This window comes from Nannospalax galili, unplaced genomic scaffold, assembly GCF_000622305.1.
Source record: "Nannospalax galili isolate Female #2095 unplaced genomic scaffold, S.galili_v1.0 scaffold177, whole genome shotgun sequence".
In the NCBI taxonomy this organism is placed as follows: domain Eukaryota; kingdom Metazoa; phylum Chordata; class Mammalia; order Rodentia; family Spalacidae; genus Nannospalax; species Nannospalax galili.
In genome coordinates this window covers 676,673-689,983 of record NW_008339470.1, presented here as the reverse complement: position 1 = coordinate 689,983, position 13,311 = coordinate 676,673, and the positions used below count along the sequence as shown (strand labels likewise).

The window sequence follows — 13,311 nt, the reverse complement described above, 5'->3', positions numbered from 1 at the left end:
CATATGTCTATATATTGAATATTTAAGTATAAAAATGGTAATTACAAGTATTTGTGTATATATGCATGAATATATATGTACTTGGAATTATAAAGTATATGTTCATTGCCTGCCTTGTCTAGTATTTATTACTTGAAAAACACTCAAACACAAGGTGAATCTGAGAACTGTTAATGATTTTAAGATTTAGAATATGGGTGGAGGCACATTGCACAGGAAATTTTATTTGATCAATATGATGATTTACATTTATTCTTCATATGATCTATTTTGAAATCCAGTCTCTGGTTCTTTTTATTTTGATAACAAAAAATTAAAGCATCCCTTTCATATGGAATGGACCTTTAGGCAGTGCCAGTACAGTTACGAAAGAGACAAAATTTAAAGTCAAACTTCTTAATCATATGCAGATTCCAGAGGAAAATGAACTTTGAATTCTTAAAATGAAAATAGTCTTAGAATGACAATGATTACTGATCACAAGAGTTAGTGCAAACATTCTCCTCCAAACTCAATTCTTCCCCTTAGATATTTATGCATCACACACACACACTCTCTTTGCTTTGACTTTGACTTGCATTTCCTACTTTTCTCCATTACTGTTATTTTTACCTATTTCTTCACTATCTCCTTATTTTCTTTTCAACCACCCAAATTTGTTTCCTTTTCTCTCTTTTCTCTTCTGTTTTGCACCATTCTCCTCTCAATTGCCTTTTGTTCCTTTTGAAAATTTTGCTCAATCTTTACAAAACAAAAAATATATATCTAAGTGTTAGACAAATGCCAACTATGATGTGTATTTCATGGAACGGCTTGTATCATTTCACATGGATATTCCATATGTGAATTGCACCCATAGGTCAGCCCCTTGTTTGCCATTAACATTTTGCTATTCCCTGACCTTACTTCCCTTTAATACAAATGTTCTCTTCAAAGTACTTACAATGAGAAACCCTCTGCTCTTTCTGTGCTTAGCGTGTTTATTTTCACAGTTGGTGCTGTCCTTCACTTTCCTCATGTCTGCAACCCTCCAATTTCTAGTTTCTTGACTGTTTAAGCACTGTTCAGTAACTTTTCTTTGTCTCTAACTTCTCTTCCTCTTGGAGGGGCATGTCTTTAGTTTAAACTGGAAGTGAGTTTATTGAATCGAAATAAGCTCAAAACTTGGAAATTGCTGAACTCCAATGGCATGACAGAAGTAGAAGGAAGCAAGGCAGTCAGTCCACTGATGAGGTCTGTAGTTACTGCTATTATTTGGTTGATATCACAGCTCACACTGACATTGTCGAAGGTATGCAATGCAAGTGTTGGAGTCTTGACATTTTTATCTTGAGCCATGGCCTCATAGATTGGTTTTTGTCTATGTGCAGTTATATCTACTTCTCGACAATCAAATCTAATTTGGATGGGTTTGAATGAACAAATCTATAAGACAAATTCCCTGTTTGTAGTCAAAAAAAAAAAACTTGCAATAGAAAGGGGAACAGAAATTAGTCATAAAATGGAAGAAGACATCCAGTCTTTTTATAGCTTCTTTCATATAACAACTTCAAGTGTTTTACTTGGTCTTATATTTGTAACCTCTGTGATAGATTCATGGTCCACATTATATGTTCAACTACCCCAGTGACCCATATGACATCATTACCGATATTTCAGTTCAGTCATGTTATGATGATAATCTTACCTGTGGTTTGAGAGGGTGATCAAACTACAAACTTGTAAAGGAATCTACCATGTGCTCAATTTCAATTTTGCATGACCATCTACGTAGTTGGCAAACCTCTCGTTTCTACTTTACTGACTTCAGTGTCCACAGTAAGCACATAAATAAGTCCTACTGACTCTATGTTCTAAAATTTTGAGAATTTCAACTTCTATCCTCCTCATCACATGCAATGTCATTTCACAGAGCGATGGCCATTTTATCTGTATTTTAATGAACTGAGGAACATTTTAAAGAGGAAATTATTTGATCATATTTTTATTAGTGTTATAATTGCATTTGTTTCAGTTTTCAAATTTCTCAAAACACTTCCATAATTTGAACTAACAAGAATAATATTAAAATACTCTTTTAAAACATTTTATTTATTATTTTTTATTTTATGTGTATGCGTGTATTGCCTATATGTAAGTGCACTGTGCCTTTCAATGCCCATGTGTTATGCAATGCCCACAGAGGACAGAAGAGGTCATCGGATCCCTTGGAACTGGAGTTACGGACAGTTTGCTGACATGTGGGTGCTGGGATTCGAGCCAGGGTCTTTTGCAAGAACAGCCAGTGTTCTTAAGTGCTGAGCCATCTCTCCAGTCCTAAAATACTATCTTGATAGGGCCATTTTTAAATATCAAATGCCTTTTCCCAAATTTTCATTTTATAAATCCTAGTGGGCATTCTTTTTAATTTTACTTTTTATGTGTATGGGTGTACTGCCTATATGTATATAACTGCATACGTGTTGTACAATGCCCACAAAGGACAAAAGAGGGTGCTAGATCCACTGGAATGGGAGTTATGGATGGTTGTTAACAGCCATGTGGGTTCTGGTACATGAACCCAGATCCTCCGCAAGAACAGCCAGTGTTCTTAACCTCTGGAGTTACTGATTGTTATTAGCCACCATTTGGGTTCTGGGACCCGAACCTGGGTCTGCTGCAAGAACAGTCAGTGCTCTTAACCACTGAGCTACCTCCCAAGCCTTCCTAGTGGACATTCTTTATCACATATTTTGTTTCATTTCAGGGGACAGCTGGTGGTGTTATGGAGAATGAAAATGCAACATTGCTTACAGAGTTTGAACTGACAGGACTCACAGACCGTCCATGGCTGCAGGTGCCCTTTTTCTTGTTATTCTTAATGATCTATCTCATCACCATTGTGGGGAATCTTGGACTGATCGCCATCATTTGGAGTGACCCTCACTTGCATATCCCTATGTACTTTTTCCTGGGGAGTCTGGCCTTTGTGGATGCTTGTTTGTCATCCACAGTAACTCCAAAAATGCTGCTCAACTTCTTACAGATGGGGAAGAGGATTTCTTTTTCTGAATGTATGATACAATTTTTTTCCTTTGTAATCTGGGTTACTGCAGAATGTTTTATATTGGCAGCAATGGCTTATGATCGCTATGTAGCTATATGCAAACCTTTACTTTATCCAGTGATTATGACCAACAGAGTATGCATAGTTCTATTAGTCTTGTCATTTTTAGGTGGGCTTCTTCATGCTTCCATTCATGAAGGGTTTTTAGTTCAATTAGTCTTCTGCAACTCCAATAAAGTGCATCACTTTTATTGTGATATTATGCCATTGCTAACAATTTCCTGTTCTGATCCTTCTCTTAATTTTCTACTCGTATATCTTTTGGCTGGTTTGATTCAGGCCTTCACCATTGTGATTGTTCTTGTGTCATATACACTTGTTCTGTTCACAATTTTAAAAAGAAATTCTTTGCAAGGCATAAGGAAGGCTTTCTCCACCTGTGGAGCCCGTCTCTTTTCTGTGTCTTTATACTATGGCCCTCTTCTCTTCATGTATGTGCTCCCTGCATCTCAGCAAGCAGATGATCAAGACGTGACAGACTCAGTGTTTTACACGATCATAATTCCTGTGTTAAATCCAATTATTTACAGTCTGAGGAACAAGCAAGTTACAGATTCTATAGCAAAAATATTAAAGAAATGTGTTTAGATATTTTAATATCTCCTCTCTTTTGAGCAAAAAACTCACAGACTTTTTTTTAATAAAATGAAAAAAATTTGCAGTTTTAGTTCTCCTTAAATATTTTTCTTTAAATGTGTGCTTTTAAATCTGGTTAAATTAACCCTTCAATCATTTTAATGACTTAAAGTAATATGTATAATATCACCTTAAATATTGCTATCTTTAATTTAAAACCATCAACAATTTCACTCAAATATTCATGCCATGCTAAATAATGAAGGAATAAGGAATGAAAACATTCATATGCTGATATGTTCTTCTACGTGACTTTATTAATATATTAAGTTTTAAAGTAATAGTTCTGTTTTCACAACAACTTAACTATGGTACATGACATAATTCACAGTTATGGATAGGTTGGAGACTCCCATGACCTTTTTCATTGAATTGGTATTTTTGCTTTTGGCGAAGTTGGTGAAAATCCCAGGAAGTCTACTAGTCTTTTTAAAGTTCTTTCTCAGTGTATGGGGAAATGGCACATTTTACCTCCTGTAGAAATTGACATTTATCTTAGGTATCATATGGAGAACACAGAATGGAGAGAGAGAGAGAGAGAGAGAGAGAGAGAGAGAGAGAGAGAGACTCAGCATTCTCAGTGTATTTTTATGAGACATGAAGAGAGGGACTTAATACAGTTTGTGATGTTTACAAAGGTTTTTGTGGCTTTATTTGAACATGTTAGTCAAGGTGTCCCTGTTCATGTAGAGAAGAAAGGCCAGAATACAAAGTAAATGCTTTCAATGGTCTTGGAATTAAAGAAATGTACTAAGCATAGGAAATCATTTATATCACAATAGTTACTAGGCTGTTACTGAAACAAGTAGATTTAAAACTCATATTACCAAAGAGCTGATATTGCCAAGAAGATACAGTTTACAGTGTCTAGTATGTAGCTATGGAAATGTAGGTATGAAAATGAGCATGTCTGGGGGACTGGAAAAGGAGGCTCAGTGGTTAAGACCCCTGGCTGCTCTTACAGAGGACCCAGGTTTTTTCCCAGAACCCACATAGCTGCTCACAATCATCTGTAACTCCCGTTCCAGGGCATCCAACACCCTCTTCTGACCCCTGTGGGCATTGCACGACATGGGTGTACTTACACACTTTCAGATAATACACTCATTCACATAAAAAAAAATAAATAATTTTTTCAAAAAAGAAAATGAGCAAGTTTGTATATGTGTGAAAAGTCCTTAACTGTTACCTTTCTTATACTGTTTAAGGATTAATGAACATTTCCTTTATACCTAACCTGGCCTCATACTGAAATTTTATATGTACTTCCATAAACATCAGTGATTATCCAGAGTAAATTTTTCTCACTGTGTGCTTTGCACAATGTCAGTTACAGGTCTCCTAACATTCAGCTTACAGCGCCCTCTCTCCTAAGCATTGATGCCACCTGGTACTACATATAATTATCTCTGATTTAATTCATAATATACTTTAGTAACATACCAAATAGCCATTGTTACCAGATTATTTATATGGTACATGTATTATTTCTGAATATATGTGTAAATGTTTGGGAATATAGATAAGTGTATTTGTATGTGTGCATGTAAAAGTTACCTAGTGCATAGATATTCTTTCTCCTCTGCTCTCCCTAAATCATATGACAGATTAAAAAAAAAAAAAACTTTAACTCTGGAATCTCTTCACTTGCAATCCTATTGTATCTTGTGTTATAGCTAAAATATATTACTGCCTTCTATACACTCTTCATTGTTCAGGCAAATTTCTTTTTAAGATTTCTTTTTAATTTTGAGTGTGTGTATGTGCACATGCATGCGAAATGCATGTCTTTATGTGCATACAAGTGCAGGTGCCTGTGGAGACCAGAAGATGGAGTTGGATCCCCTGGAGCTGAAGTTACAGGCAGCTGTGAAGTGCAGGATGTGGGGTGCTAGTAACTGAACTTCAGTCCTTTACAAGAGCAGTCAATCAAGCACTCAATGACTGGGCCATATCTCTAGCCTAAAGGTTTCTTTGCTTAATACAGTTCTCTCCACAGAATCATCCTACCACAACACTCCTTCATTTAAAAAAGAAAGATCTGTATGCACTTAGGGATAAATTATAAGCTCTCAAAATATAAAAGAAACAAGAGCTCAATTTAAATGTGGACAAAGACTTGAAGAAGAAATTCACTTAAACTAATACACATGTCAAATAACAGTAGGAGTACATGCTGGACAAAATTAGTGGCCAGGTAAATGCTAATTAAAACCTCACTGAGAGATCAGGTTACCTGCTAAAATGAATACATTTGGAAAGCCTGTCCCTATTGGAAATAATTAGATAGAACTTTTGTACTCAAAAGTAGCTAATAAAGGAGTTGAGATCATCATACAAACTCTAAGGTAACAGTCAAATTTTGGTTCGGATCTTCAGTTCTATACCATGTTGCTTATTCTACTTTTCTGCAAAGTAGAAAAGTGACTCCACTTTCCTGTATCATGTTTTTCTACTTATTTGTCACAAAGAAAACTCTAAGGAAGCCAGATACTGGATCCATGAGTGTTTCAAAGTAATATATCCCATCTGCTTGCCCCCTTTTAACAGTGGAGGAAACAAACACAAATATTCTTGTGCTGGTAGTTCCTGAGGAGAACTCTTAGGTCCTGAATTCCCCTTAGCAGGTGACCACTCCCTAGCAGCTTTCCTGAGAGGCTGTTTCCCATAACCCCCGGCCCACTGGCCCCTCTGATATGACTCCATCCCAAATCATAAAGCACTCCCTGAACCAGAGTCCATGACTCTACTGCCCTCCCTGACCCTCCTCTTACTGAGGCAACCTACTCTGCATCTGCCGTATATGACACAACTTCAGTTTCAAACCTCTTCCCTCTCCCTGAAAGGAGAAATATTTAAAACCCTGAGTCTGTAAAGGAGGACATGCTGTCCTCCAAATCCTGGGCTTCGGGGTGGTGCCCACCACCTCCCGTCCCAGGGTCATAGGGGGGTGCCAACTTAGGTTTATTCTTTAATAAATCTGCTTTCTCTATAGAAGGTGGGTTTTGTGTCTCACTTTCTGCTTTCTATTTCCTTACAGTTACATTCCATTTTTCAGATATCAAATATGAATGCAACAAATAAATAAATTTAGTACTGTTTACCCCTGACGACTATTTTTTTGACCAGTTCTAGTGTTACTGATCAAAAGAAAATCTGAATGTTAAATCTGCTCCAGATCCTTCTTCTATGTTGGAGTGCCACAGCTTATGACATGTGTTGTCTCTTGGGCCACATCTGCCTCCTCTCCACTTCTTCCTCTGCAGTCAATTCACTTTTACAGTTTTTGGCTTCTCTAATGATTTTGGTTCTCTCATAATCTTGGTCCTTGAATGGTGAAAGGCCTGTGGGTAACACTGTCCACAGGAATACCCTTGCTGTAAAGTAGACTGGCAGCCCACCCACAGCTACTGAAGCAAAATCTGCATTTTAACAAGATCACCAGGGAATTTAGATGTCAAGATTTAATGGTTGGTAACGTCAGATACAGTCTACCCACCACTATAGTCCTTTAATGTTTTATTTGTCTCCTTGTCTCCTGGAATTTCTCATCTAATTTTAGCTTAAACTGAAGGACATATGAGTATATATTCAGTTTAAGTGACGATTATGATGAAAACAGAACTTCAGTTTATCTAAGTCAGTGCTTTTCAATTTTTTTCCATTCATTACTGCTTTTAGTTTGATAAATTTTTTGTCACCCTAAGTACATAGTTACATAAAACAGACATACAAATCAAATGTTTATGAATAATGAAATGTTAATATATTTATTTTAAACAAATTTTGGTATGCATGAAATTTTACCAACTACTAAAGAGGAAAGCAAATTTGCATAATAATGAGATGGATATTCTTCCTTATTTTACATAAAGAATTAAGTCTTGACCGAATATTTGCTGTTGAAGGACAAAGATCATCTTCAACACTTTTGACAATTGATTGCAATTTTGATTTTATGATCATCAAATGCTAAGGCTTCTACTTTATGAAAGTATGTAGTACAGAATGGCAGGTGTGCTTTTATGCTCATTTCAGAAACTGTTGGAAATTCTGTCCTAATTCCAAGACAAAATTCATTTGAAATTCGTATGGAAGTCAAGTCATTGACTCAATATTAGAAATTAAATACTATTTTTCATATATAATTTTTATTGAAGTTTTGTGCATTTCATACAAAACATCTTAATCATCTTTATACCCCCTTCCCCATCCACATTCCCTATTGCCCCCCGACCAGACTTCATGCATTCTATCATATATATTAATACCTATTGAATCAAGTTAGTGTACCCAGATATCCCTCAGTACAAGTTCATCCACTGTGGTCTAGTCAGCCTATCTACAGTCTCTCCTTTAAAGATCAACTCTTGATTTTTTTTTTTTTGGTTGTTAACCCAAACATTTATTATCTGAACCATCCTTTGGTGTGTGTGAAATATGCAAACATTCAATAAAAAATCACAATAATAGATAGATGATAGATGATAGATAGATTGATTGATAGATAGATACATGATAGATAGATATAGATAGATAGATAGATAGATAGATAGATAGATAGATAGATAGATAGATAGATAAGACACACACACACACACACACACACACACACACACACTAAAATCAACTCTCCCTCACCTGCCGGTAATCAGTTGCCAATAAATCAATAAATTCTTCAGCTAAGGTTGAGGCCTGCTGCCCATTTCTCCAGTTCTATGCTGGGTTTTTGTCTGATTGAGTTTCCATGGGTCTTGTGCATGCTGTCACTATTGTTGTACCTTCATTTGAGCAAGATCCCATATGGTCATGTACCTTCTCCCCTGGCTCTTACAATCTTTCCACCGCCTTCTTCCAAAATGGTCCTTGAGCCCTGGGTGGGTAAAGTTTAATATAGGAGTCCTGTCCAGGGACCCAAACTCTGCAGACTCTTATTCTCTATGCTTTGGCCAGTTGTGGACTTTTATGTTCATTGCCCTCTGTTGAATGAGGGAGCGTCATTGATGAGAGTTAAGAGATGCATTAGTATTCTCTCTATCCCCTGTTCCACTATGTTCCATGAGTCTTAGGTGTAAAGGTTCCATTGTAGGTGTGTCACTTAAGGTTGGGCATCTCACAAACACTTGTTCTCTGTGCTTCAAGAAGAGTTTATGTTGTTTAAAATAATGGTTTTGCAGTGCAAAGTGCATGTGTGTTCAAAAGCAAGGTTGCAGTGAGGTCCTAATGCAGTGTGGGTAAGTGCTGCCAGAAACACCTCAGATTCATTACATATTTTATTTTGAATAAATGTTTAGGTCGTTATGCATTTAAACCAAAACCATTACAGTTGCCAAATGTTTCACGACTCATGATATGTCATGACTCAAAGTTTAAAAGAAATGAGATCTTGATTATTGGTCTTATTAGTCATGTTTGATTAGCTCAGAAAAAGCATACTGTTCAGTATTAAATTCCTCAGTATGAACATTTATATGTAACATGGTTAAACCTGTCGGAAGTGACGTCTGTGATGGGAAATAGTATAACAAAGTTTAATTTTAATTGCTAAACTAGGTCTCTCACAGTAAATAAATATTCACAGTTTTGACGTCTGTGTGACCCGGTGGGACCAATTTGTATTTCTCATACCTGTCCAAACCCACAGTGTCCAGTAGCACAGCTGCCTTTTTTCCTCTGGAGAACCATGTGGCTTTCAAGGGAATTTTGGTTCTTCAACACCTCCTCATATGGAAAAAGCATGAAGAGGTCCAAATGATTTTTCTGTTGAAGGAAAATTCGTATAAAATGTCTTCTGTACTTAGGTATGAAACTTGCAAATGATCACCAGGAAAAGAACAGCTACCCATGTTACTGCCTTCCCATACAGCTCTGCTATTTTCTGCTAAAAAGCTCAACATTTTGGAAGGATCTTTGAAATTACTTTCAAGGTAAAAGAGAAATGAGCTCTATAATATTCACCATGCTTTCCATAGAAAGTTAAGTATGCTTTTTATTTCATCATAATTTTATATTTCGTTTTGGATTCCTACTTACCTATGCATAAATGAAGACAGCAGCAGCAAAGAATTTTTTGTATATTTTAATTTCATGACTAAATATTAACAGACAATATATCCTGAATTGTTCTCTTTAATGATATTTTAAAATCTATTTCACCTTACTATAATGGGTTCTAAGTTCTGAGGAACAAGTGTTAACCATTGCTTTTAAGATTCAAGTCATAATGATTCTAACAAAAGCAATTATTCTGTTGATTTCAATTAAAAGATCATATAATCTATAAGCAAAAGATTACAGTGGTCTCAGAACACATGACAAATGTCAGCTCTCCCCACATTTCTCAGAAGAACACACAGATTCCTTCACTGTGTGGCCTTTTCTTTCTCTTTAATCTGAATATTTTCTGACCACCTGCAGGAAACTGTTTTTTATCAAACCATTAAAAATGCCTCCTTTTTTCAATGTATTTTTTAATTAAAGTGTTGTGTATTTCATACATCTTAATCATATTTAGACCCCCCTCCTCTATTTGCACCCCTCCAGCTTACCCAATGCATTTTATGCATTCTGTTCTAAATATTAAGGCATATGGAATCAAGTTTGTGTGCCTAAACATGCCTCGGTGTGAGTTGATTCACTGGACCATGTTCAGCCTGCCTAGCATCATTCCGTTAAAGAAGATCAATGCTCCTTCACCCAGCAATGGTCAGCTGCCAATATTGTTCCTTGACTAAGTTTGGAGCCTTCTGCCTTTTTCCCTAGTTCTATGCTGGTTTTTGTCTGATTGAGTTTGCATGAATCATGAAAATGCTGTTATCATTACTGTAAGTTCCAATGAGCAAGTTCTCAGGAACCTGTAATTTTACCACTCAGCTCAAGGATTGCTAGCCAACCTCCCTCCCTCAAAGAGCCTCTATTTTGCCTCCTGTCACCATATTTGACCATTCCATCTTTATTAGCTCTTCTCTTTTAGGACCACACGCTCAAGCGTCCAGTTGCTTTGCTCTGTGTCATTTCTGTGTCATTCTTTTGATTTTCTTTGATGTTAATGGTCTCTTGACTGCAATGAGAAACGATTGTCTCTAACATATAAATTCTGGAGAAATTAATTTTCTGGAAAAAATGGGCATAAAAGGAAAAGAGCTAGGCAGTCACACATGGGCATTACTGTCAAACCTTAATAGAGCCTTATTTCTCAGTATGTCTACTGTATTTCAGTGATAATGATCAACATACTAGTGGAACTTAACTGTCAACCAATTTTCCATATGCACAATCAATAAATGAAATTTTTCTGTTTCACTGAACACCCAGCTCAAGTGTCATAGATGCTCTACATCATGAATTCTTTCAGACTTATTTCCTTGTCCTCCTAATCACACATGATGACCTGTCGTATATATTTGAATAACTTCATTTATATTAAAATGATCTAAAGAAGGTTTTAAAGGGTAGATCATTATGCTTTTGTTTATAAAGTGTTAAAACAATTTATACTTATATCTCACAATCTACATTTTGCACCAATATTCCCAGACAATTGTGATATAAACTGTGCTTCAGGAGTCTGTGAATACAGTAAGAAATTTATAATATTGCTGCCTACAGATTTCTCCTTCAGAAAACTGTTTTTTTTCTATTGCTGTATAATTAATTTAAAGTTAATTTTGAAATATTTTCATCTGCCATTTTAATATTCACTGCATCAAGTTAGTCCATTTTTAATTGACTAAGATCTTTTAATTTGTCTACAAGTCAGATGTATAAAACATTTTTTCCTTTAAATGTGAATCTGTGAAATAGGTAAAGAATTTTCTTACTAAATAAATGAGTTCTTCACACATTTCCCACAAATTTAGGAGACATCTTGTTTTAATGAAATCTGTCAATACATTCACATTTTAAAATTAATGAACGGATTGAAATAATTTCTTCAATTTCAAGAAAAGTTTCCATTTATTATAGTCAGATTGAATGAAATTCAGAGGTTATTCTGATAAGTACATGGTTGGATTTCAACGTCATTACACAGAATTTCACTTCCCTAACCGTTAGTGAATTATGTCCGACATCCACTGCCTCTCCTTTCAGGAGACATCCAATGAAGACATGGGACAAGAGAATGCAACACTGCTGACCGAATTTGTTCTCTCAGGACTCCCTCATCTGCCACACTGGAAAATCCCTCTTTTCCTCCTGTTCTCAGTGATCTATCTCATCACCATTGTGGGAAACCTTGGTCTTATCACTCTCATTTGGAGTGACCCTCACCTTCACATCCCCATGTACTTCTTTCTCGGTAATTTAGCCTTTGTGGATACTTGGTTATCATCTACAGTGACACCAAAGATGTTGCTCAACCTCTTAGCTAAGAGTAAACTGATCTCTGTGCCTGAATGCCTGGTGCAATTCTTTTCATTTGTAAACAGTGCAACCACAGAATGCTTTCTCTTGGCAGCAATGGCCTATGATCGCTATGCAGCCATATGCAAACCTTTACTTTACCCAATGGTTATGACAAATAGACTCTGCGTCTGTTTGCTGGTCTTGTCATTTGTAGGTGGATTTATTCATGCTTTAATTCATGAAGGCTTTTTATTCAGATTAACCTTCTGTAAGTCCAACATAATACACCACTTTTACTGTGACGTTATGCCATTGTTAAAGATTTCCTGTTCTGACCCGTCTCTTAATTTTTTAATTGTTTTTATTTTCTCTGGTTCAATCCAGGTATTCACTATTTTGACTATTATTTTCTCTTACACACTTGTTCTCTTTTCAATCTTAAAGCAGAAATCTATCAAAAGCATAAGCAAAGCCTTCTCCACCTGTGGAGCCCATCTCTTGTCTGTGTCTTTATACTATGGCTCCCTACTGTTCATGTATGTGCGCCCTGCATCTCTGCAAGTAGGTGATCAAGATATGATGGACTCTGTATTTTACACTGTCATAATTCCTGTGCTGAATCCAATTATCTACAGTCTGAGAAATAAACAAGTCAAAAATTCACTGGCAAAACTGCTACAAAAAAATACTTAGATCTCACTTTACCACCCATTGTATTTTTATTAAAACAACTCAAAATTGTGCAGGAGTAATGTGGTAATATCTTTGTCACTCTCCAAAATATTTCACAAATGTACCTAATTCAGAATTTTTATTCTTGTTTTTGTATATATGTGTGGGGTGTGTGTGCATTGAATGTATACTTGTATTTGCATAGGTTCATATGGCTGTGTACATCTGTGTGGAAGCCAAAAGAGGTCATCAGTCTCTACCTTATTTTCTTGAGACAAGTTCTATCACTGAACTTGGTACTAGATTTGCATCCTGTAAATCACAGCAATATTCCTGTCTACATCCTCCCCATCCTGGGGGTGTACAGACATGTGTGGGACCACTGTCTCCTCAATACTGAAATTGGTGACATGTTCCTACTGACCGTTCTATACTGTACTGCTGTGGATTCAATACAGTTACTCATACTTACGTAGCAAGTGCTCTTACTAACTTATGTAGCACGTGCTCTTACTAACTGAACTATATTCCTGACTCCCCAGGACTAGCAT

At 36.2% G+C, this 13,311-nt stretch overlaps 2 protein-coding genes across 2 annotated transcripts; both read left to right on the top strand.

Moving 5' to 3' along the window:
- Positions 1-2,764: 2,764 nt before the first annotated feature.
- LOC103735108 (olfactory receptor 186) lies at positions 2,765-3,694 on the top strand. Its single transcript, XM_008834225.1, has one exon. The coding sequence runs from the start codon at positions 2,765-2,767 to the stop codon at positions 3,692-3,694; it is 930 nt and encodes a 309-aa protein (XP_008832447.1).
- Positions 3,695-11,833: 8,139 nt separating this feature from the next.
- LOC103735093 (olfactory receptor 187-like) lies at positions 11,834-12,781 on the top strand. Its single transcript, XM_008834215.2, has one exon. It carries the CDS (start codon positions 11,852-11,854, stop codon positions 12,779-12,781), a length of 930 nt encoding a protein of 309 aa, XP_008832437.1. The 5' UTR covers positions 11,834-11,851.
- The last annotated feature ends 530 nt before the right edge of the window (positions 12,782-13,311 follow it).